The 21,855-nt window shown below is 39.5% G+C and overlaps 1 protein-coding gene and 1 pseudogene across 1 annotated transcript; one reads left to right on the forward strand and one right to left on the reverse strand.

Annotated features, from left to right (window-relative positions):
* Positions 1-1,579: 1,579 nt before the first annotated feature.
* On the forward strand, positions 1,580-4,158 carry LOC111669711 (cyclin-dependent kinase 5 activator 1-like). The gene is made up of 3 exons (XM_023426144.2): positions 1,580-2,276; positions 2,903-3,040; positions 3,275-4,158. The coding sequence occupies exons 1-3, from the start codon at positions 1,827-1,829 to the stop codon at positions 3,749-3,751; spliced, it is 1,065 nt and encodes a 354-aa protein (XP_023281912.2). The 5' UTR covers positions 1,580-1,826; the 3' UTR covers positions 3,752-4,158.
* Positions 4,159-20,866: 16,708 nt separating this feature from the next.
* On the reverse strand, positions 20,867-21,269 carry LOC111669693 (small ribosomal subunit protein eS24 pseudogene; annotated as a pseudogene).
* Positions 21,270-21,855: the final 586 nt, after the last annotated feature.

Here is a 21,855-nt window from a genome sequence, read left to right on the forward strand (position 1 = left end):
TCTGCTATCGTGTTGTGTGTGTGTGTGTGTGTGTGTGTGTGTGTGTGTGTGTGTGCATGCGCGTGTGTGGTAATATGAAATGTGTGTGTTGTGTGTGAGCGTGTGTGGCAGATCAGCCGGTTAATCCTCCCCCTCTCCTCCCCCACATGAAGAAAGAAAGAGAGAGAGTCTGCCTCCCTCCTCTTTGTCTCTCTCTCTCTCTCTCTCTCTGCCAGCTGCAGTCTTTGTCTACCTTGCTCGACCCTCCCTCCTCCCGCTCTCTCTCTGCCTCCTCAGACAATGAACCTTCTGCTACCACAGGCTCCGCCCACAACACACACGCTGAAACACACACACACTTTCACTCGGGGGGGGGGGGGGGGGGGGTTGAGAGACACTGACTGACAGTGTGATTGTGTTTAATCATTGCTATCATTAACAACAAAAATAATAATGTAAAAATGTAGTTTATATGTAAATATGCCCTATATCATACAGACAGTAACAGATTTACTATTATGTTTAATCATAATGACAATACAGCATCAGTAACAGTATGAATGGTGATAATCCATCAACATGATGCTGTTTCATACATCAGACATTATTTTTAACTGAGATTTAATTTCTAAATCTTCCTCTGAAACTGAGAATAAACACAAGAAATAAAAGTGCAGAAAATAAATTATAAATCAAATAGGGAGTATGTTGACATAATGTTAACTTTATATACATATAATTAGGCCTGCACAATATGCAAAAAAAAAAAGAAGGAAAAAAAACAAAGAAAAACTTATTGTTATTATTTAGGCAGATATTGTGATTTTAGTTTGAATGTTGTTTTTTCTGACTGGAGGAAAGTCCAGGACAGTCGGGACTCCCTCGTCCTCTGTGGTCTTCCAGTTGTTTGCACAAAGCTTTGAGGTGTGTTTGGGTCATGATCCTGCTGCAGACCAGAGGGTGGAAGATGTCATCTGATTGGTGCTTCACCTTGGTCAGGGTCGAGTGAGTTTAGTGCAGGTGTCTGACTCCAGAGTAAAAACCACCATGTTTCACTGTGTTTTTTGATAAACTGTGGTATCACATGGTGTCATGAGATAATGTGGTTTTGAAGAATCCTTGAGTTTAATGAATGAATAACACATTTTTCTTGTTTTTAATGGATATTTGATCCTATTTTACAAGACCTCTGTTTCCTGATCTCTTCCTCTTCCTGCTCACAGCACTTCTGTTTCCTGTGAACTCTACGCAAAATAAAAGTCCTTCAGTTGTTGTGGGAATAATCCCTTCCTTTTTGTGGGAGGCTTTTATTGTGATACATTAACAGGAAAGGCCAAGTTTCACTCAGTGGATTGACCTGCTGAATGGCTCCTGCTATAAAGAGTCGTTTTCCAGTGAAAACTGTGTTTTGTATGTGGAAAACAGTCAGAGTCCAATCAGCTGATCTGAATCAGCTGTTTGTGCCAAACTAGTTAAATTGTTGCCATGGTGATTTTAAGTTTCTACTGGAGACATGGATTAACTGGATTCCACTGCAGCTTTAAACTGTCTCTACTCAGTTTCAGCACCGCGGACAGAGTCTCTGCAGCAGCCCCCCCCCCCCCCCCCCCCCCCACCCCCCCATCCCCATCCCCATCTATTCCTTCAGTCTGCGTCACAGAGAGACAGACAGGTAGAGACAGACGGTGTAGGAGTGATGGAGCTGCAGACAGACTCTTTCTTTTCTCTTCACGGTTGATTTTTATTTTTAACGGTTTAACGGTTAAGCGCGAGGGCCGTACAGGCAGACAGCTCTTCCTCTTCCTGCGCTGCCGCAGAGGCTAGCGCCGCTCGGACCGGTTGTCGTCATGGGAACGGTGCTGTCTCTGTCTCCGGGCTCACGGAAAGCCGCTGCTCGTGGGCCAGACAAGCTCGCGGAGCTCGCGGTTCAGAAGCCGCTGGAGGCCCGCGAGGAGGAGGAGGAGGAGGAGAAGGATGGCAAAAAGAAGAAGAAGAAGAAGAAACGGCACCCGGTGCTGCTGCACGCGCTCAGCTGGAAGAAACGCCTCGTGGCCGCGCGAGCCAAGAGGAAGGGCGGGAAGAAGGTGAAGCCGGCGGCGCCCGATTCCGGGCACGTGCAGCGGGAGCAGCGGGAGCAGCGGGAGAAAGAGGCCACCGACAGCCGCCACCGAACACTGAAGGCCGGACAAAGACACGGGCCCATCCCTGTACCCGTACCAACCGTCCCGGAATACTCCCAGAGCCAGAAGCAGGGTAGGCCGGACCCGATCATTTCACCACGGAGGGTGGTGGTGCAGGTCGGTCAAACTCTCAACTTTAAAATGTTGGAGTCAAATATGAAATATGCAAAACAGAAAAAATCTAATGTACTGAAAATAGACAAGAAATAATTTTAATAATTATATATAGGCCTATATATATATATATATATATATATATATATACATATACATAATTTGATAAGAATTTGTTTATACAGTTTATATTTCTTATGCATTACACATGGTTTATACATATAAGCATTTTTTTTTTATAGCGACCTGATCCAGGTGTTTCTTTTAAATTTGGTAAATGTTCTGTCAAAGCCTAATTTTTGGTCAAAATGATTTTGAAGAAACAAAACCATAGAAAATGAATTTTCATATTGAAAATATTTATTTAATTCCTCCAGTTGTTCATGTATTATTATTAATTCAATGCAAATGAAACATTGAAATAAAAAATTTTAATGTCACATTTGAACATGTCTAAGGAGGGTCGACAGTGAATTTGTTGAAATGGAAAAAAAAACAACAATTTTACAGCTTTAATCAGTTTCTGATAAAATCACAAACTCTACTGTCTACAAACATAGTATCTACTCTGTCTCCTCTGTCCTTGTTTCCTTGTGTCTCCACGTCTCCTTGTCTCTTTTCCTCTGCAGGCTTCGACAGGTGAGCTGCTTCGTTGTCTTTCTGATTTTCTGTGTCGTCGTTGTGTCAAACTGAAGGAGCTGTCGTCCAATCAGATTGTCCTCTGGTTCAGAAATGTCGACCGAGCGCTGTTGGTTCAAGGCTGGCAGGTCGGTGTTTGTGTTGACTTTTTAGTCTTCAGGCCTCTTTATCTAGTCCTGACACCTCTGAAACTAATTTGCTCTTACTAGCACCAGTACTACAATTTGTCCAGTATGTTTATATCTGTAGTTCTAGTACTATTTGTACTGTGTGTGTATAGTATTAGTTAATTCTCTTCTCTCTGTCTGTATCTGCTGAACTATTTGCCCTGTGCTTGCCCCTCCTCCAACCCTAACCCCCAGGACCAGTGCTTCATCAGTCCTGCCAGTCTGGTCTTTGTGTACCTGCTGTGCAGAGAGGCGGTGGATGAGGACACGTCTTCGGAGCAAGAGCTTCATGCCACCTTCCTCACCTGCCTCTACCTGGCCTACTCCTACCTTGGCAATGAGATCTCATACCCCCTCAAACCTTTCCTGGTGGAGTCCAGCCGTGATGCATTCTGGGAGCGAGCGCTGGAGCTGATCGACCGTCTGAGTGCTGACATGCTACGAATCAACGCCAACCCACACTTCTTCACAGAGGTGTTTCAGGATCTGAAGAACCAAGGGGGAGTGAGGGAGAGGGAGAGAGAGAGGGAGAAGCTTGAGAAAGAAAAGGAGAAAGAAAGTGAGTGTGAGGAGGAGGAAGTGAAAATAAAGCAGGAGAAAGAGACAGAAGAGGAGAAAGAGGATGACAAAGAGAACGATGAAGGAAACAGAATAGTTGATCTGGATCGCTAAGAGAGAGAGAGAGAGGAGATCACAGTATTTGTTAATGAGACTCGCCCAGTAGCCATCGACCCGCTGAGGTCTGAATGTAAACCGGCTGCACCTGCAGCTTTAAGGCCATTACCATGGCGATTGACGAGCAATCTGATCAACAGTTGGATGAATCATGACTTTTGACCTCCTACTGAAGAGAGACTGAAACATGGACACTAGCTCACTTTAACTGCATGCTGTCAATCAAAACCAACATTATCTTCTGATTGTACCATCGTGGATGTAGACCAGTTATCATGGCAACCTTACATATGATCTCCAGCCTTATTTTGTTTTCGTTGCATAGCAGAAGAAAGCTTAATGTGTCAGTGAGTGCTGCAGAAAGGTATTTATTTATTTATCACATGCCAGAGGGTGAGGGTGAGTGGTGGAGGTGTGGGTGGGGAAGTTGGAAGTGGGGTAGGTGGTCGTCAACGACAACAGAGGCATAAAACAACCATAAACTCACAGAATCAAATCAGCGTGTTAAAGAACCTGGAAGCTGAAACTCTGAACCTGTGAGAAGTTTAACATTTAAAGTTAATTAAGACCAGTGAGTCATTATACAAAGGTTAATGAAGGTCAGTGTGTCTGAGGTCAAAGGTTAATGAAGGTCAATGTGTTTGAGGATAAAATTTTATTGAATTAAACCTACAGTGTTGTTGCTGTGGCTGGGAGCAGATGTCGACACCTCAGGCCTTAACGCACAACTCGAATCTCTGTTTCACTACAGGAACCTAACAAACTGTGACCTCTGAAGTAAGTCTGAGCTTCTGCTCATGTTCCCACTGGGTTTCACAAACTAGAAAATTTCAGATTGAATGTCATTAAATATGACAGAGGGACAAACACTGAGTCCAGTAGTGGGACAAACAACAATAGAAGAAGTAAGCTGACAGTTCTGCCACATTTCATCTTATGACTTAAGTATTGTTAAAACACATGGACATCTCAGCTGTCAGCTGTGTCAGAGAGTCAAGACGACTCAACTCCACCAACTCCGAACCCTAACCCATAACCCTAACTCTCAGAACAGAGGAAACTAAAGCAGAACCAGAAACAACAGATACATGTGAAGTTACAGCTCAATAAGTTCCTGTAGTGGAAAAGGACAAATAATGTGGGGTGGTGATGAATCGTCTGATAATCCAGGAGATCACTGCACTGCTCGTACCTGAGGATAAAAAGATAAATATTTAAGGATGTTTAATGTCACCTGAGCTGATTTTATTTTCCCCTAAATAAATCTACCAACTGCTTCAGGCGCCTGACCAACAGAATTCACTGATATAAAGAAGCAGCTTTTGTCTGTTTTGACCTGTTGATCAGCTGTTTTCTGTCTCTGTTGACTGAAGTTTGAATGTAAAACCAGTCTGGTTGACTGATTTGTGCCAACTGTTTTTATATAGAAATCAAACCACCAACATAAACGAGTCATCTGCGTGTCTGTCGCCTCCGATTTCCTCTTCACTGTAAACTATTCTATTCTATTCAGTCACAATATATTTGTCACAGTTAAGACAGGAATCTGGCTTATGTCTGTTTTTAGCATAACAATATTAATAAAATGTAAATATGAAATTTCTGTGAAAACAGCTTTTAAAATTTGCAGTAATGAAAGATTGTGATTGTAGCTGTAAGATCAGGCTGTGATTCTGACTGCCTGCTTCTCTTTACTGCACATTAGACATTAATACTGTGGAAGACAGCTTGGTGAAAATCAGACTCTCCTGCCAAGACTTGAACCTGCCCCTCTCTCAGATGTAACAGATGGTAACTTCATGACAATACTCTGAAAACTGAAATATGTCGGTTCAGACCGACAGATATTTTAGAGTTACACATTAGCAGAAATAAAGCCACAGCAATAACTACAATTCTAGACATGATATCATCAGCGGCAATGTCTGTACTTAGAGTCATATTCATAGTGTAATCACAAGTACAGCTTCATCAGCAGCCAGTCAACATTAGTCACGAGTCACGAGAGAGAGATGTAAAACTCCATTGAGATGGGTTTTGATACTTTAAACCACAAATATATCTTCTTCTGGATTAACACTTCAAATATGTAAAATATGGGACCTTTTAAAAATTCATAGTAAATGTAGAAGTGAGTAATATTATATGTTGGTGTTGTCAGTGGGATTAGATAAACTACAGATGTGTTAGGCAGGTGTGTGTGTGTGTGTTCATGTGTGTCTGTGTGTCACTGCAGTGAGTCATCGCTGCATCTCCGCTCAGATTTTTGTGAATCACGGACATACAGGTCACATGATGCAGATCCACTTGCTGCTGATTGGTCTGAATTTGCTGCAGAGAGACAGAGAGACAGGCGAAAGAGGTGTAGGGATATAAAAAAATAAATGTATGGAAATGTGCCACATAGATAAAAGTGAAGGTAATGAGGATAAAAGATGATTAATAAGAAAAAGAGATAAAATGTGGTTTCCGTTTAGCTAACACATGTCCTTAGTTCCTTCAATCTTCCAGATACAGGTCTTTAATTTGTCAAACAGGAAGTCGTTACTGTTGTTTCATTTAGATGTGAATTCATAGACAACTGAACATGAGATGGAAAAAGACGTGGTTATGGAAAGTTTCAGATTTTCATAGTGGGAAACTATTGGGTTACATTTCTTGTCCTTTTTTCTCAAACAACTAAACTATGACAGAGATTTTGGTGTTGACTGTATTAGTTGTAATGAAAATTAATCTTTCTCCACAGGAACTGTTGAAGAAATCCCTAAAAGTCCTGTTCCAGAGTTTGCTGTAGTGGGTTATTCATTGGTATGGTGTTATACAGTGGACTTACAGACAGAGTGGGTGTGTGAAAGTAAATCACACAGAATACAAGATTTTTTCCAGAAGATCAAAGAATAGTAAGGTAATGGTATGTCAAAGTGTAGGAAGGAAACAGGGTTGTAGCTTGTAGTATCATTTTGAAGTCCTAGTTAAAGTTAATGTGCATGATATGGAGCTGATATTATAGATTTGTGCTTTCAAGGCCATCACAAATCTACTCAATGAGCCACAATCCCCAGTCAAAGTCCATGTGTCAGATCTTTGTCCACCACGATAACTAGTACTGGCATAATAACTCTTATAAGAAATGGCTGTAGTTGACCTTGTTGACTCCACAGGTAACCTGGGCTGGGACTTTGGTGCACTGGGTTGGGGGTATACCGATACCTAAGGTCTTTCCTCCCTCACTGGTTCTATTATGATTATAGGAGGTAAGTGGAGTAAGTAATTTATTTTGTTATGATATTGTTGTAAGGTCCATAATAAACAGACAAGAGTCCAAGAATTGCAACCAACAAGTTTGTTGTGATGGTTAAAAGTGTTTGTGTCACCAGAAGCGGCAGAGATGACTCAAAGCCAGTTTAATAAGGGTTTCCTGCTGTTGGACCGTGTTGGTGAGTTCATTTTCAGTTAAGGTAATCTAGCTAACTGCGGTGGCCCGTGCTGCCTCCTTCACGTCCTGTTACTGATATGTGTGTGTGTGTGTTGTTGATGCGCTACATGTCAATATGAAGCTCACTTCTGTGACATGTTATAAGCTTTATTTAATATTATTCATAATATAGTTTAAATGAAGAAAATGATGAACTGTTGCTCTGTTGTGTAATTTAGTGATTTATATAGTATTTTTGAGAACATTTGTTATCACTATTATCCTGTAACAAAATGAGGTTAAAATAATGTTCATAAAAGAGTGAAAAAGGTTTAATATGTGTGAAGATTAAAAGTATGACTTTAATCTAGATTTGAATGATAAAAAGAGGTTTCATATTGAATTGTGTTTCACTTCAAGATTTAAAGACGAGTATATAAAAATTCATGGTTATGGTTGGTAATCATAGTTCATGGTAAAAAAGAGCTGGTGATCAATATTTCATGGGTAGTAAACCCTAAAAACAATTCATAATCATTTAATTTATATAAACATAGTATCTACTCTGTTTCTCTCTGAGAATATTTCATGTAAGATATAGGCATAGGTGATCATAATGGTATGACTGTAACAATAAGGGTATTACATTGTTATGCAAGGGTTTGATACCACCTGAAACTAAAACTGGATTTTCTCCATTACGAGGGAGATGGTGAGCCACCCCAGGACCTGAGAGGGAACCTGTCCTCCAACAGTAAGTAATGGGACAAGAGAAAACACACTTGAATCTCATTTGAGTTGACTGATCAGACTGTCTGTCTGGACTGAGTTTATCCTCATAGTGTTTGGTTTCAGAGAGGTGCACTGATTAAGGTATTTGCTTCTTTTAGAGATGCTGGCTGCTGAATTTTAAACTTAATTGTTAATTTTTTTATAAGTAATGTAAATACGGTATGTGCAACTGAAGCTCATCCTTTATGACAATCACTCAGGACAAGCTGGGACAAGGGTCACTACTCAGCTCACTAGTTGAAGTTCACTCATGGGTCTCAGTTGTTATATGCAGGTTAAACGGGATTTTAGTTTGTTGTTGTATTAGTGAAGTTAACCAGCAGATAATAATGAATTTGTCTTTTCCTGTAGGCCAGGAATGGAAAGATGATGCTGTGTCCATGCCCATATGTCTTCCCCCTGGGAATGAAGGTGAGATATTTAACATTCATTGAGTGTTTCCTCTCTGCTCCCCTCCTGAGCAGCACTCCATGCTGTGCTGCACTCAAGCTCACAGATGGTGAGCTGGCTGATATTTTATTTTATATTTTTTTAAGTGTTGGATCAGTTTCATCCAGTTTTCCTCCTAACCTGTTTCAATCGTTTAGAGTATGTGACATTGTTAACACGTGATGCAAAAAATGTTGTTTTTTGGTATCTAGAGTAAAATACTGTCACAGTCTGCTCTGCCCCTCTCCTGCTCTGCCACACCCCTCATCAGCCTAACTGCTTTCACCTGCTGCTCTCACCTGCTCACCATCTCCAATCAAGCCGATAGATATGCAGCTTCACTTCACTCACGCTTTGCCAGATTGTCTTCGCTCTCATGCCTGACTCTCCAGCACTTTTTCCCGGACTGCTTACCTGGTATTGACCCAACTTGCCTCCGACCTTTGCCTCATATCTCAGCCCCGGTAAATCCACCAGCCTTTTGTCCCTGACAACGAATATTGCCTGCCTGTTTTCTATTCCTCGTCTGCCTTTGGCTGGTTGGCACTCAGCCTGTTCTTGCTCCACCAAGAGACCCACCTTGTCAGCTTCACCTCGCCAGCTCACCTCTGGTGACATCAGCCCCACCGACTCCGTCTCAAGGTCCGGATCCACACTCCGCCATACTCACCTGAATCCAGTTCTCTGCTGCCATCCTCGGGTTAGCTGTGTACCTGTTTAGATCTGCTGAATAAAGACTGTTTCCAGAATAAAACCTGGTTCACTTGTGCTGCTATTGGGTTCTCTCCATACCCGTTACAAATATCCTATCACTAGGAAATTGGCTCAACTTTATGTGATGGAGATGGATTTAGTTTCCCAGAGGTGATTCCACTGTGCACCCCCCCTGTTTCCCTTAAATTTCTGATGAGGCCTGATTATCTTAAGCTTGTGTGTTGTAAAAATTGTTTTTCCATTATTGGTGTAGTGTATTAGAGCAGGAGCATCCAGGAGGTCCAGCAGGTGAATTCTCCCACTGTTACAAACTGGTATTGGATTAATAATTATTTACAGGTTGGGGGTTGGTAATTTAGATGAACCTCTACTTCCCTCCTTCATCCTTTGTTGTAGAAAAATCTTATATCTACAGAGTTAGCTTGTTGGCTTCCATCAGATGCTAACAACAGCCCTGTAACCATTCTTTCTCTCTCTCTCTCTCTCCCACTCTCTGTGAAGTAGGTCTGCTCCTTGAATTACACACAGGACCCAAAAACATTTTCAGGGGCTTTAATGAATGATAAGAAAGACTAATGTAGGATGGTATACTACATATATCTATATCTAGTTAGCATAGATATTTACTTTGGTTTGTATAAAATACATATCTGTGGGGTGTGCTATTTGAAATACATCTGAGGCTTCAGAGAAGAGGTAAAGGGATAGGTTGGTGAAAAGAACTGTAATGGTTGCATATTGTCTAGAAAATCATGTTTTTCTAATTGCTGGTGTGTGTGTTGGAGAGGGGTCCCAAGACAGAGCCAATATACTGGGTTGTATATGCTGTTATTACAGAAGAATACTAAGTGTTCCAGGGGGGACCTGTTGTGGGGCTGTTGCGGGTAGCAGTTAAAACTGTGTCTGGTGGGACCAGATAATAGTAGTTTGTCCTTGATGTATTCTTTTCTTTTCGTAGCCTCTCCAACATAGGCCTGTTTGGGAAAAACACGCTCCAGCTGCCACTGAAGTCCATCAACCTGGGCTATAGACAGGAGAAGCCGAGGCTCGTAGTAGAGCTTGGGTGTTTAATGTGTAGTTAAATTGTATGTGATGTTCGAAGGTGTACTGTTATTTGTCATTAATATTTTAGCTTGCTTGTTGGGTGGTTTAATGATTACATTATTGCTTGTCTTTCAGATGCGGGGAGTTTATCTTCCCAGTCCAACTATCGCCCCCAACAAGACAGCACCTGCCAGTGTGGATGAAGGTTATGGTTCCCCTCTAGAGAGCGATTCACTGGGTTAAGACATAAATGGTATTTTTAAGGTCCTTGGGGTGGCTAGCAAGGCTGGGTTACGGTATGTTTATTTTTAGCATGGGGATCTTGGGGCGTCCAAGGAGGCAGTGGTTTGTCATGGCTGGCCTTGGTCCTTCCTGCCCTTGGGGTGGCTGGGAAGGCACCGCTCAGTCGTGGCTGGTCCTGGTCATTCCTGAGGTGAATGCCCGGTGATTTCTTGGAATTATACTTGCTAGCGTTTTACTTCTCAGATAAAAGGTAAAACGAACTTAAGGATCCCCAGAACTTCACCCTTGACTGGCCAGACTGGAGATACCTTGCGGTGTTAACAACTGGTCTGTGTTGGGCAAGAGGGGGGCACCTGGGGAGTTCTTGGAGTTAGGCTAGTCAGGGCTAAGGCAATCTCAATTACACGAACAAGGACTCTTACTGAGGTGACTCTGCTGTGTTCCATCACTGCCCATTGATGAAAGAGATGCCACAACCATCTTGGGACAAGGACCGCAGTGCCATGAGTGCAATCCAAGTAAGAGATTTTAATTTGGGGAAAAGACAGTTCTGTATTCTTTGTAAAGATTAGCTTTGTGCTAACCTCTAGAAATGTTATTATGTACATCGCTGTGATTGATGGACCGCTGAGTCCTTTGTTATACTCTGAGGAGCATTTGAGATTGCTGCTTGTTTAGTGAGGATGTGGGTTAGAATTAGAATAGGGAATGAAAACAACCTCAGATCATTACTTTTGTGAATAACTTTTTTCTGAAACTGATACAGACTTGAAAAAACAATTCTGTAGGTTTTCAGGGACCCCATTTCCAATGGTACCAACCCTGCGTCTCTACTATGTCAGGAAACTCCTGACCAATGAACTTCTGGATTGGATCACATGATCATCATGACATTTTCTTAAATAAATTTTGATAGGAAGGTTGTATTGACTTGGAACCACTTTGCATCTGGTATGTGCGGGGATTCCACATCCAACAGTACCAAGCTTGTTCTGGTTAGGTTAGTATTTTTCAAACTCTCACGATGATTCCCCATGCTTCGTCCGACAACTGGGCAGTTGAAATGGGGAACCAAAGGCAATGCACTGGCCGACGCTCGTCGTCCGCAGTTCTCAGATCCAAACGAACTCTTCTCCCATAAACGGTTGTTTATAGATTGTTAGTAATTTGCATATATATAGTGTAATTGAATCCTTCATTATTATTTTGGGTTAGAGTTTTATAGTTCTCTTGATGATCCCCTTTATTTGGTCTGACGACTGGGCAGTTTTGGAAAAGGAATCAAAAGTAATGCAATGGCTGGTGTTTATCAATTTCAAATAAACTTTTTTTTAACAGCTGTTATATATATAAAAACTGTTTTTTTAATAGTAATTTATTAGGTATGTATCGTCTTCTAGTGTAATTAATTGTAGTTAAGTCTTACATTGTCCTCTTTTTTCGAGGAGTTTAGTAGATTAATATTCCCGCCGTAGGTTGTTGTAGAGATTATTTCTTCCGCGAGTTGCATAAAGGGTGTTAGTTTAGTTCTAGTATATCCTTCCAGTTTATTAGATTTTCAAAGTTTCCGATTGTCTGACGATTGGAGTCAAGTACTAATCAGTCCTTATCATCCCTAATTTTAAGTGTATTCTTTAGTAGAGTAAATTGGGTTTTATTATTATATTTTTTTGGCTCATTTATTTTATAGTATTCATGTTTTTTCTTGTTTTGTTCAACGACTTGGGAAGTCAAAGGCAATGCTCTGGTCAGTGTTGGACGTTCGTAGTTCTTGATGCTAAGTAAGTTCTTGTCCATAAAATGGTTTGTAGGTTAGTTCTTTTGATAGTAGGTATCGTATTCTATATTATGGTTTGGGGTTGGTGAAGTATATATTAATTATCATTTTTTATTAATAATTTTTATTAATTTTTAATTTTATTATTTTTTTTAATAATTATTTTATTTTTTCTATTTTATTATTTCATTATTATGATTGTATATTATTTTTCCTTTTTTTTAAAAAAAAACTGGTGGATTTCTTTGTTTTATCCCGTCCATGGGGATTTTTTCAAAATTTTTTATTGGTTCCTTGGTAATACCTATCATACAGTAGCCTAGTAAGTATTGATAAATCCTATATTATCCTTTTATATCCCCTTGAATGTTTTAGGACACATCATCAGTAGTGCACCTCAGGATCATAGGGTGTTTCGGCCATTATCACTAGACACCCTCCCTCGAGGGAGGCCCATCCGTGGGTTCATCAGGTCCCGGCGTGTGTCATTTTATTGCCCAATTAGAAGGTTTAATTATTGGTAATTAGTGGGATATAAACGGGAGTATGGATTACTTTTATTGTCCTTATTTTGGTTCGTTTATAGATTCATTAAATTAATTAATTAAATTTATTAATTAATTATTAACTAATTATTATTATCGTTTTATTATTTTTAATTTTCTTGATTTAATTAATTCATTTATTTGTTCATTTATTAACTTATCTATAACAGGCGTTTTATTTGATTTTTTTAATAATTTTTTTTACAGAATATATCCCTGGTCTAATTCCTGGGTTAGACTAAGTGTTGGGAGGTTTTACGGGTATTGCTAAATCTTCCGTATAGTCATTCCGTTTAGTGTTTTCCGGCTATGTTTCTTTAAAAGGGCTGGGGTTGGGGTTAGGATTTTAAAACATTCTCTCGATGATCTCCCCTGCTTCGTCCGACGACTGGGCAGTTTAAAATCGGAGACCAAAGGCAATGCACTGGCCGACGCTCGTTGTCCGCAGTTCACAGTTCCAATCAACCCTAACCCAACCCTAGAGTTAGGTTTAGGTTAAGGAAAATTATCTCGATGACTCTCCCCACAATGCCACTGGGCATTACAGTTGAATAAAGAGCCAAAGGCAAAGCACTGGCCGGCGCATGTCACCCAGACTCTCCGACAGTGTACATGCCTTGCCTTTGAGTGAGAAAAAGAGAGAGAGAGAGAAAAAAAAAGATACATATTTATTATTAATAATAATAATAATAATGATGATGATGATGATGATAATGATAATAATAATAATCTTCAAGTCTTGTGTTCATTTGCTTTTTTCAAATGAATTTTGAAACACATCCTCAGTAGTGCACCCCAAGATCATTGGGTATTTCGGCCATTATCACTAGACATTCTCCCCTGAGGATGGCCCCACCGAGGTTGATCAAGCCTCGGGGTGTGTCCCGTAGCCAATTGGGTTATAATCCTGTTTTGTGACATTATTGGTTTTATAGTTCTTTTTCCAAACTGGAGTTTAGTGTTTGTTTTTTAGTGGAATTTTAAAGTCCAAGTCCTGTTCAGGTTTAAACTGGTTTAAAATCTGGTTTGAGATCTATTTCCAAGCTGTTTTTTTTTTTTTTAAACACAGATTGGATATGGAAATCTGTCAGATTTTGGCAAACTTCGGCATAAAGCCATGTTAGCCCCATGTCCTCATGCAGATTCCAATCCTTGTGTTTTTGTTTTATTCTTTTATTCTTTTCTTTAACATAAAAAGCTTTCAACATTTTCGGGTTACAACTTATCCTTTTTTAGCCATATTTAACAATATGATATTTGTGAAATTTCCATGATTATACTCGAACTTGTGGTGCGGTATATTCAACTCTAATCTTACCTACTTACCTTTATACATAACCTAAAACCGTTTTTTAATCTTCGTAGTTTAATAATTGATTCTAACAATTGGATGTGTGTGTGTGTGTGTGTTTTGGTTTTAATCCTTAGCATTTCCATCTGTTAACCGGATAACGTGTATGTCTAGAACTTATCCTTTATGATCTGATTAACAATACACAATCTACTTTTAGTAATTTACATTTCGATGAAATCTTTTCAAACCTGGTTATAATTTCTTAGCGTTCGTGGTGCTCATATTAATTATAGTAGTTTTTACCCTTAGCAGTTCACAATCAAGTATAGTCAAAAAGATAATACATATATATATATATATATATATATAAAGTCTTTAAGATTTTTGGGTAATACTAATCAAGTATATTCTCTATTCCAATATGAGTATATTTATTTCTTAGCCTTAGCAATTTACAAGTCATATAAACCAAAAGGAAATATGTAAATATTTTTAAGTAATATATTTAAACCTCAATCTTTTAATCTTACAGATTTTTAACATATGTATATCCATTTAAACCTTTGTTTCAAATTTTAACCTTAGCAGTTTACAGAGTAGTTGAATCAAATGTATTCGTATGAGCTTAATTTCCAAGTTTAAATTTTAACATTTGTATATTAATTCTTCACTTTCACTATAATATTTTTTATTTTTAACAGTTCATAATACAATTATATCAAAAAGTTTATGTAAAGATACTAATAAATGTTGAAGATAACTTATTCATCATTTTTTTTAGGTTTTTAACTCTTCAAGCATCTCCGCTTCAGTATTTTATGTTCTTTTTCTTCTATCAAAAGATTCCATGATGTTGAGACCTTGGGGGAACAGACTCCCCAATCTGTGAATCCATTGTGTTTCCATTCTTTTTCGATTTATGTTTGACCAACCCATTCTGCTTTCCAGAATTTGGCTTTGCAAATTTTCCAGACCATGTTCTTGGAAGTGTTTCACCAATGGGGTCTCACTTTTCTTTCCCCAACGAATGTTGTAGCGATGAGTGTGCAATCGAACTTGGAATGGACCACCGGTTTCGCCAACATATTGTTTTTGGCAGACTTTGCACCAAAGCAAGTAGATACAATTTGAGGAAGGTTTAAGACCCTTTTGTAACAAAAATCTTGTTTTTTTTGTTGATTCGTCACTGTTGGTCTTTTTAATGTGTCTTTTAACTTTTCCCCAAAAGTTGGTAGACGCGCTCTTACCAACAAATCCTGTAGATTTGGGTTCTTCTTATACGCTGACACAAATCTGAATTCGTCTGCGATTTTGGTGTTTCCCATCAAGGTTTGGAAATTTCGTTTCAGGACCACATTTGCATGAGTGCTGAAGGTTGAGTAGATGGATGTTAAGGGGAGTGGCTGTTTTTTAGGTTCTTTCGATGGTTTCAAGTCTGATGTATTTTCTTTGTTAAACACTTGTTTCTGTATTTTTCTTAGAAAAGAGCGGGAATACCCACACTTCTGTAATGCTCCAAAGAGCACCTTGGTAGCTTCATCTCTATCTGAGTTTGATGTATAGATTCTTTGGAATCGTAGAAGTTGGGAGTGTACAATTCCTCTGAATGTGTGTCGTGGGTGATATGACCGCCTCCTGCCTCTAGGGCCTGCTGTTGGGTTTTGTGTTGGCTTATTTTGTGTTGTGTTGTCCTTCCCTACAGGTCGTAGGTGGGGCTTGCCACACCTGGGTGGACCTGGCTAGTCCACAGGATATAAGAGCCGGCATTACTCCTCACACGCTCTCTGACCTGCATGACGATGGGACCTACCTGGCGCGGCTGCACGACTGCGCCCGCGATCCCTCGGCGCATTGTGTTTTTGTTTAGTTAATTTATTTGTTAGTTTAGTTAGTGTTTGACTATGTGTCCAACTTCCTACTTTTATATTGTTGGTAATAAAATCATGTCGTTTTTGCTATGGAAACCGTACGTCTCCTTGTTATTATCATGGCTGTGAGCCAGGTCATGACAGTGAAAACTCCCTTTGTGTAGGAGAGCATGTGAATCTGTTGGTTTGAAGAATACTTTTGTGTGTAGTTTTCTCGTTGTAATGAAATCATTGGCTTTGAACACCGTGGTGTCAAGAAAATCGATGGACTTTTCATCGATTAAGGGTTGTACTTTGTCAGGTTTACACCACCTAAGACATTTAATACTGACACACAGAAGAGAAAGACAAGGGCGTTATTTCTTTGCGAGGAGAACGGACAGAGATTTGCTCAGTTACAATCTCCAAACCCGCTCTGAGCAAACTCCACCGTCTCCTCTCTTTTTATTATCACCCAAAGTACTCCAAACATTCTTCCAGCAGCAAGACATTGTTTATCTTACAGAATGTCATACAAAGTGTAACATAAAGGGAGTTCAAAGGTAATACAAAAGAGTAACATAATACAATGAGTGAATATAATGAGTGAATATAATGAGTGAATATAATGTGAGGGGTGATTGTGATACATGGTACAAATGTTTATTTCATGGTATAGAAGTAGAACAGACTGTTCTGTGCAGCGATCATGTCTGCCTGTGGCCTCCTCCAACAGCTGCGTCCTGTTAAACAACTCATCACAAAACAAACTACATATATGGTTAAGGCAGTAAAGCATGATACGTGGTCATGTCATTGAGCAAGGTACAGACTAACTACATATATGGTTAGGACAGTAAAGCAGAATACATGGTTATTCAGTAAAGCAGAATACATGGCTATGTGTTATCAAATATGAGATAACTATATACACAATTATTCCAACATACTTTGATGGAGTCATGATGTCCATTAAGGATGTTGACAAACGTTTCAAATTCTTCCCTAGAGTGGCACCAAACTCCCCAAATATCATCCAGATATCTGAGGTATACCAATGGAAGTTTTGGGCAAAGTTGAAATGCAGGTTCTTCCCACATGGCCATGTAAATGTTTGCACAGGCTGGTAAAAACCGTTTTGCCATTGCCGTTCCTTTGACCTGTAAAAAGTGTTGTCGAATTCAAATTCATTGCAAGTGAGGTTTGTATATAGTAGTTCCAGGAGTTGGTCATCTGGACGACTTGGATCTGGGTATTTGGCCAAAATGGATTTCACTGCCTCCATTCCTCTATTTGTTTCAATGTTTGTGTAAAGGCTTTCCACATCCGTTGATAACAGGAAGCAGGGGTCTGAGATAGATAAGGATCTGACTTTGTTAATGAAGTCATTAGTGTCCTTGACATAGCTCGGATGTTTCATGGAAAGGGGGTTGAGATAGTGATCAATCAGCTCTGCCAATCCATAAGATTCACTCCCGCAATCAGAAATGATTGGCCTACCTGGGGGTATCCTATGGGGAGTCGGCCATTTTTTGGGGGTCTTGTGAATTTTGGGTAGAAGATAGAAGTACCGTACTCTTGGAGGTATTGTTCCTTTTAAGTATAAAACCTGTGATTTTGTTAGATGTTTAGATTCCACTAATTGGTCTAAAATGTTGTGTACTTGAATTGTTGTTTGGGGATAAATTGGTTTGTTCAGTTTTTGATAATAGTTGGTATCCTGTAGTTGTCTAAGAGCCTCAGTCACATAATCTTTTCTGTCCTTTATCACAATTGATGAACCCTTGTCCGCTGGCTTGATCACAATGTTGGGTGATTGTTGTAGTTCTCTCAGTGCTTTTTCTTCCTCCGATGTTAGACTTTTAATTTCCGCTTGTTTCCATAGTCCAGATACTTGTTGTTTGTCTCTAGAGATTAGTTCCAATACCTCTGGTGTTAAACAAGGGAAATCTGGTCCTTTGAAGATAGTATAATAGTATAATACTTGTATATTATCTGTTATTGGTTCAACTTTGATAGAGGCATGATGACCGTTCAGGATGTCCACAAACGTTCGGAATTCTTGTTCTGAGTCTGTCCAGATACCACAAATATCATCTAGATATCCGAGGTATTGTATGGGAAGTTTTTTACATTTTTGAAATGCCGTTTCTTCCCATTCCGCCATGTAAATATTGGCATAGGCTGGGGCAAATCGTTTGCCCATGGCTGGTACTTTGGTTTGAAGGTATGTTTTTCCATTAAATTCAAAATCGTTCCTTGTTAGACTAAGATGTAGTAGATGTAAGATTGTTATCCGGGCTGTCTTCTAATGGGTATTTTTTCATCCATTTTTTGACTGCCGCCATTCCAAGGGGGATTTCAATGTTAGTATATAGACTGTTGACGTCCATTTTGAAGAGTATGAATGGTTTATTTAAGTGTAGACTACGTATTTTTTGTATGAAATCATATGTATTTTTAATATAGCTTGAATGTTTGCTGGAGAGAGGGGTTAAAAATGAATCTATATTTTCCGCTATACCATAACTTTCGCTTCCGCAATCTGAAATTATGGGTCTTCCGGGTGGGGTTTTATACGGTATGGTCCATTTTTCAATATGTTTATGAATTTTAGGTAGGAGATAGAAATACCTTGGTCTGGGAGGGTTTTCTCCTTTGAGATAGTCTACTTTTTTTTTTTTTTGTCAGGATACGTTTTTCCTTCAGTGAGTCCAGTGTTTGTGATATTAATTGTGATGTTTCAGGAAATAGAGGTTCTTTTAGTAGTTTGTAGTAGTTTTTGTCATTTAGTTGGTTGAAAGCTTCTTTGACGTATTCCGTTCTGTCCATTATGACTATAGCGTTTCCTTTGTCCGCTGTTTTTATGACGATTGATGTATTCTTTTGTAGTTCGTATAGTGCCTGTTCTTCTTGTATTGTCAGGTTTGGTTCTTTTTCTTGTTGGAATGTGTTAATAGGGTTAGGCGAGGGGTTAGCCCGTCCCCTCCATTGAGGGTCGTGAAATGCACGGGCCCTCCCCCTGGCACCCATCCCTCCCTGATCCCAGGAAGACCAACTTCGGTCTTGGGGTCGAAAGTCCCAATTGCGCCCACGGAAGCGACCCCTTCTTCCATGGCGCACCAATTGCCACCCATCATCCTCACTGACAAACGCCATTTGGAAGGATGGGGGGGGGGGGGGTTGTCTTTTTAATTTTTCTATATATTTAAAGAAGAAATTAATTTTATAAAAAAACTAAAAGAAACTCCCTTAAAAACTAAATTATATTTTTATATTTGTATTTTTATATATTAATAAACTCAAATTGTGCCCTCTTGTGACGTTTCGGCACTGTATGTGCCTTCTTCAGGTAGGGCAATAGAAATGAAAAGCAGTGGCTACCACGCACTAAAAGCAGCTGTCTCCAGCAAAGCCTCAGCTCAGAGTGTGCTCTCAATGTATTTTCGCCCTTTTTATACTTGCTCATCGTCTTTTTTAAAATTTGTCGTCTAAATTTTTGTTTTTTGAAATAAATCAAATTAACCCCTTAAATCCTGGTAGTTTTTTAATGTAATCCCCATATAATGAATTAGACTAAATTTAACCCCTTTAATGAATTTTAAGGAATCAAATATTAATAATAGTAATAATAAATAATCATGTATACATTTTAAGCAGTATTTATATATTTTTAAAGAGTTTTTAGTATTTAGGTTAGGACGTGGGTAAGAACCCTGACTCCCATAGGAGTCTCATCTCATCTTTGAGTGGTCTGTGCTGTTTTTAATTATTTCTTTGATAAAGGCTTTGTTGTATATTAATTATAAATCAAAAGAATGTGAATTTTTTAGTAGTCCAATTTGTTTTTATTAAATGAAAATAAATTGAAATAAAATATTTATTTAAATAATCCAATCAAAATGTGTGCCTATGAGGCAACGTTTCGACCTTTATACAGGTCTTCTGCAGGCCTAGGCACACTAAAAAAAAAACAAACAAGCGGCTTCTTTTGCTGTCAATCTGTGTGTCTGTTGCTGGTCAGAGTAAGAATGAAAGGCAGCTCTCTCTGCCCTGCTATTTATACCCTCCCACTTTTTTTTCTTTTTCTCTCTTTTCTCTCAAGTTTCACTTTCCAGAATCCGTACGTAGGCTTTAACCCTTTTTTATGTCCACCAGTGTTTTGAAGTTTTTACTACCTAAAAAACAAAAAAAACAATTTTCTCTCATATCCCTTTAGATTTGATAATGTAATTTAATAATCCCTGTTTTTAATGTAATATTAATTAATGAATTAATTAAATTAAAATGTTTTAAAACTTTTTATCTTTTTAGTCCTTTCCTCACCTAACATATTCTGAATTAAATGGGTTTTTTCAATAATTATCAATTTAAAATTTTTAACCTAATATTAATTTATTCCAAATGTTTTAACTTTATTTAATGTTCTTTTAATCTGTGGTTGTGGTTGTGGTTAGGGGGTTAGGGTTAGGGTGTGGAAAGTACTCCCTCCGGTACGGATGGGAGGGTGCACTGTCCTTCCATCCGGTCGGCCTCCGGTAACTCCAGTCCTGAGAAGGTGGCTGATCGTTCAGGCGACGGCGTTTGCCGTACCGAAGCTTGGTCCAATCATCCATTCTTTTTATAATTTTTTGTTGTTGATTTTTTTTGTTTTTTTATATAAAAAATGGTAGAAAAAAATGATGATTAAACGTCTTCTTAAATTAAAATTGTTTATTTTTCAATAAAACACGAAATACAAAATCAAAAATAAAATAAAATATCAAATAAAAGATTTACAAAGAAAATATGGTGTGCTGCTGCAACGTTTCGACCTTGAAAGGTGTTCTTCAGGCCATGCACACAATGTCTTTTTTCTTTTTCTTTAGATGTCTCCTCCAGAGCCGAAAGAAAAATGAGCTCCTGCTCTCTTCTTTTATACCCTTACAGGGTCCCGCCCAGTTTCGTGTCCGCTTTCGCAGTGAAAGTGCCCCTTAAACAGCGGAAATCCCATTTATAACTATATACACCAAGACCCTCCCTGGCTGTCCGGGGTCACTTTTTGCCAGCAGCACCCACACTGGCCTTCTTGATGCCTCTTACTTTTTTCATTCTGTTCTTGCGTTCCTTGCGGTCTTCTTTTCTCATAGCGACCATGCCTGGCCAGTCTGTGTTTGTGTCATTCTTCTTGGCATAGTCTAGGGAAACGTACACCATGGCAAACCCTGTTCTCTTTCCGCCACCAAGCTGAGTCCTAAAACCAAAGACGAACACAACATCAGGAGTGTTCTTGTACATGTTGACAAGTTTCTCCCAGATTTCAATCTTGGAGACTGTGGCCTTGCCAGGATGCAGGACATCGATGACCATTTGTTTCCTGTGTAGCAGCCGGTTCATCATGAAGTTGTGGGTCCTGACTGTCACCATGTCATTCATCGTTAGGGTTTTTAGGCTGATTTCAGTCTTGGAGACTTTGGCCGTGCCAGGATGCAGGACATCGATGAGCATATGTTTCCTCTGTAGCAGCCGTTTCGTCATGAACTTGCGGGTCCTGACTGTCACCCATCCTTAGGGTTTTTAGGCAGATTTCAGTCTTGGAGACTTTGGCCGTGCCAGGATGCAGGACATCGATGAGCATATGTGTCCTCTGTAGCAGCCGGTTCGTCATGAACTTGCGGGTCCTGACTGTCACCCATCGTTAGGGTTTTTAGGCAGATTTCAGTCTTGGAGACTTTGGCCGTGCCAGGATGCAGGACATCGATGAGCATATGTCTCCTCTGTAGAAGCCGGTTCGTCATGAACTTGCGGGTCCTGACTGTCACTGTGTCGTTTAGGGTTTAGGGTTTAGGGTTTAGGGTTTAGGGTTTAAGGGTTTAGGGGTTTAAGGGGTTTAAGGGAGGGTTAGGGTTAGGGTTAGGGTTAGGGTTAGGGTTAGGGTTAGGGTTAGAAAAGAAGAGGGTTAGGGTTAGGGTTAGGGTTAGGGTTAGGGTTAGGGTTAGGGTTAGGGTTAGGGTTAGGGTTA

The sequence above is a fragment of the Seriola lalandi genome, unplaced genomic scaffold (genome assembly GCF_002814215.2).
Source record: "Seriola lalandi dorsalis isolate HSWRI2012SDOR001 ecotype SW California unplaced genomic scaffold, Sedor1 jcf7180002054813, whole genome shotgun sequence".
Lineage (NCBI taxonomy): Eukaryota > Metazoa > Chordata > Actinopteri > Carangiformes > Carangidae > Seriola > Seriola lalandi.

What these genes read in the sequence shown, in the direction of transcription:
- LOC111669711 (XM_023426144.2), top strand. Translation starts at nt 1,827, where the DNA reads ATGGGAACGGTGCTGTCTCTGTCTCCGGGCTCACGGAAAGCCGCTGCT. An exon ending in CACGGAGGGTGGTGGTGCAG is followed by an intron (nt 2,277 to 2,902) that starts GTCGGTCAAACT and finishes TTTCCTCTGCAG; the next exon opens with GCTTCGACAGGTGAGCTGCT. An exon ending in TGTTGGTTCAAGGCTGGCAG is followed by an intron (nt 3,041 to 3,274) that starts GTCGGTGTTTGT and finishes CCTAACCCCCAG; the next exon opens with GACCAGTGCTTCATCAGTCC.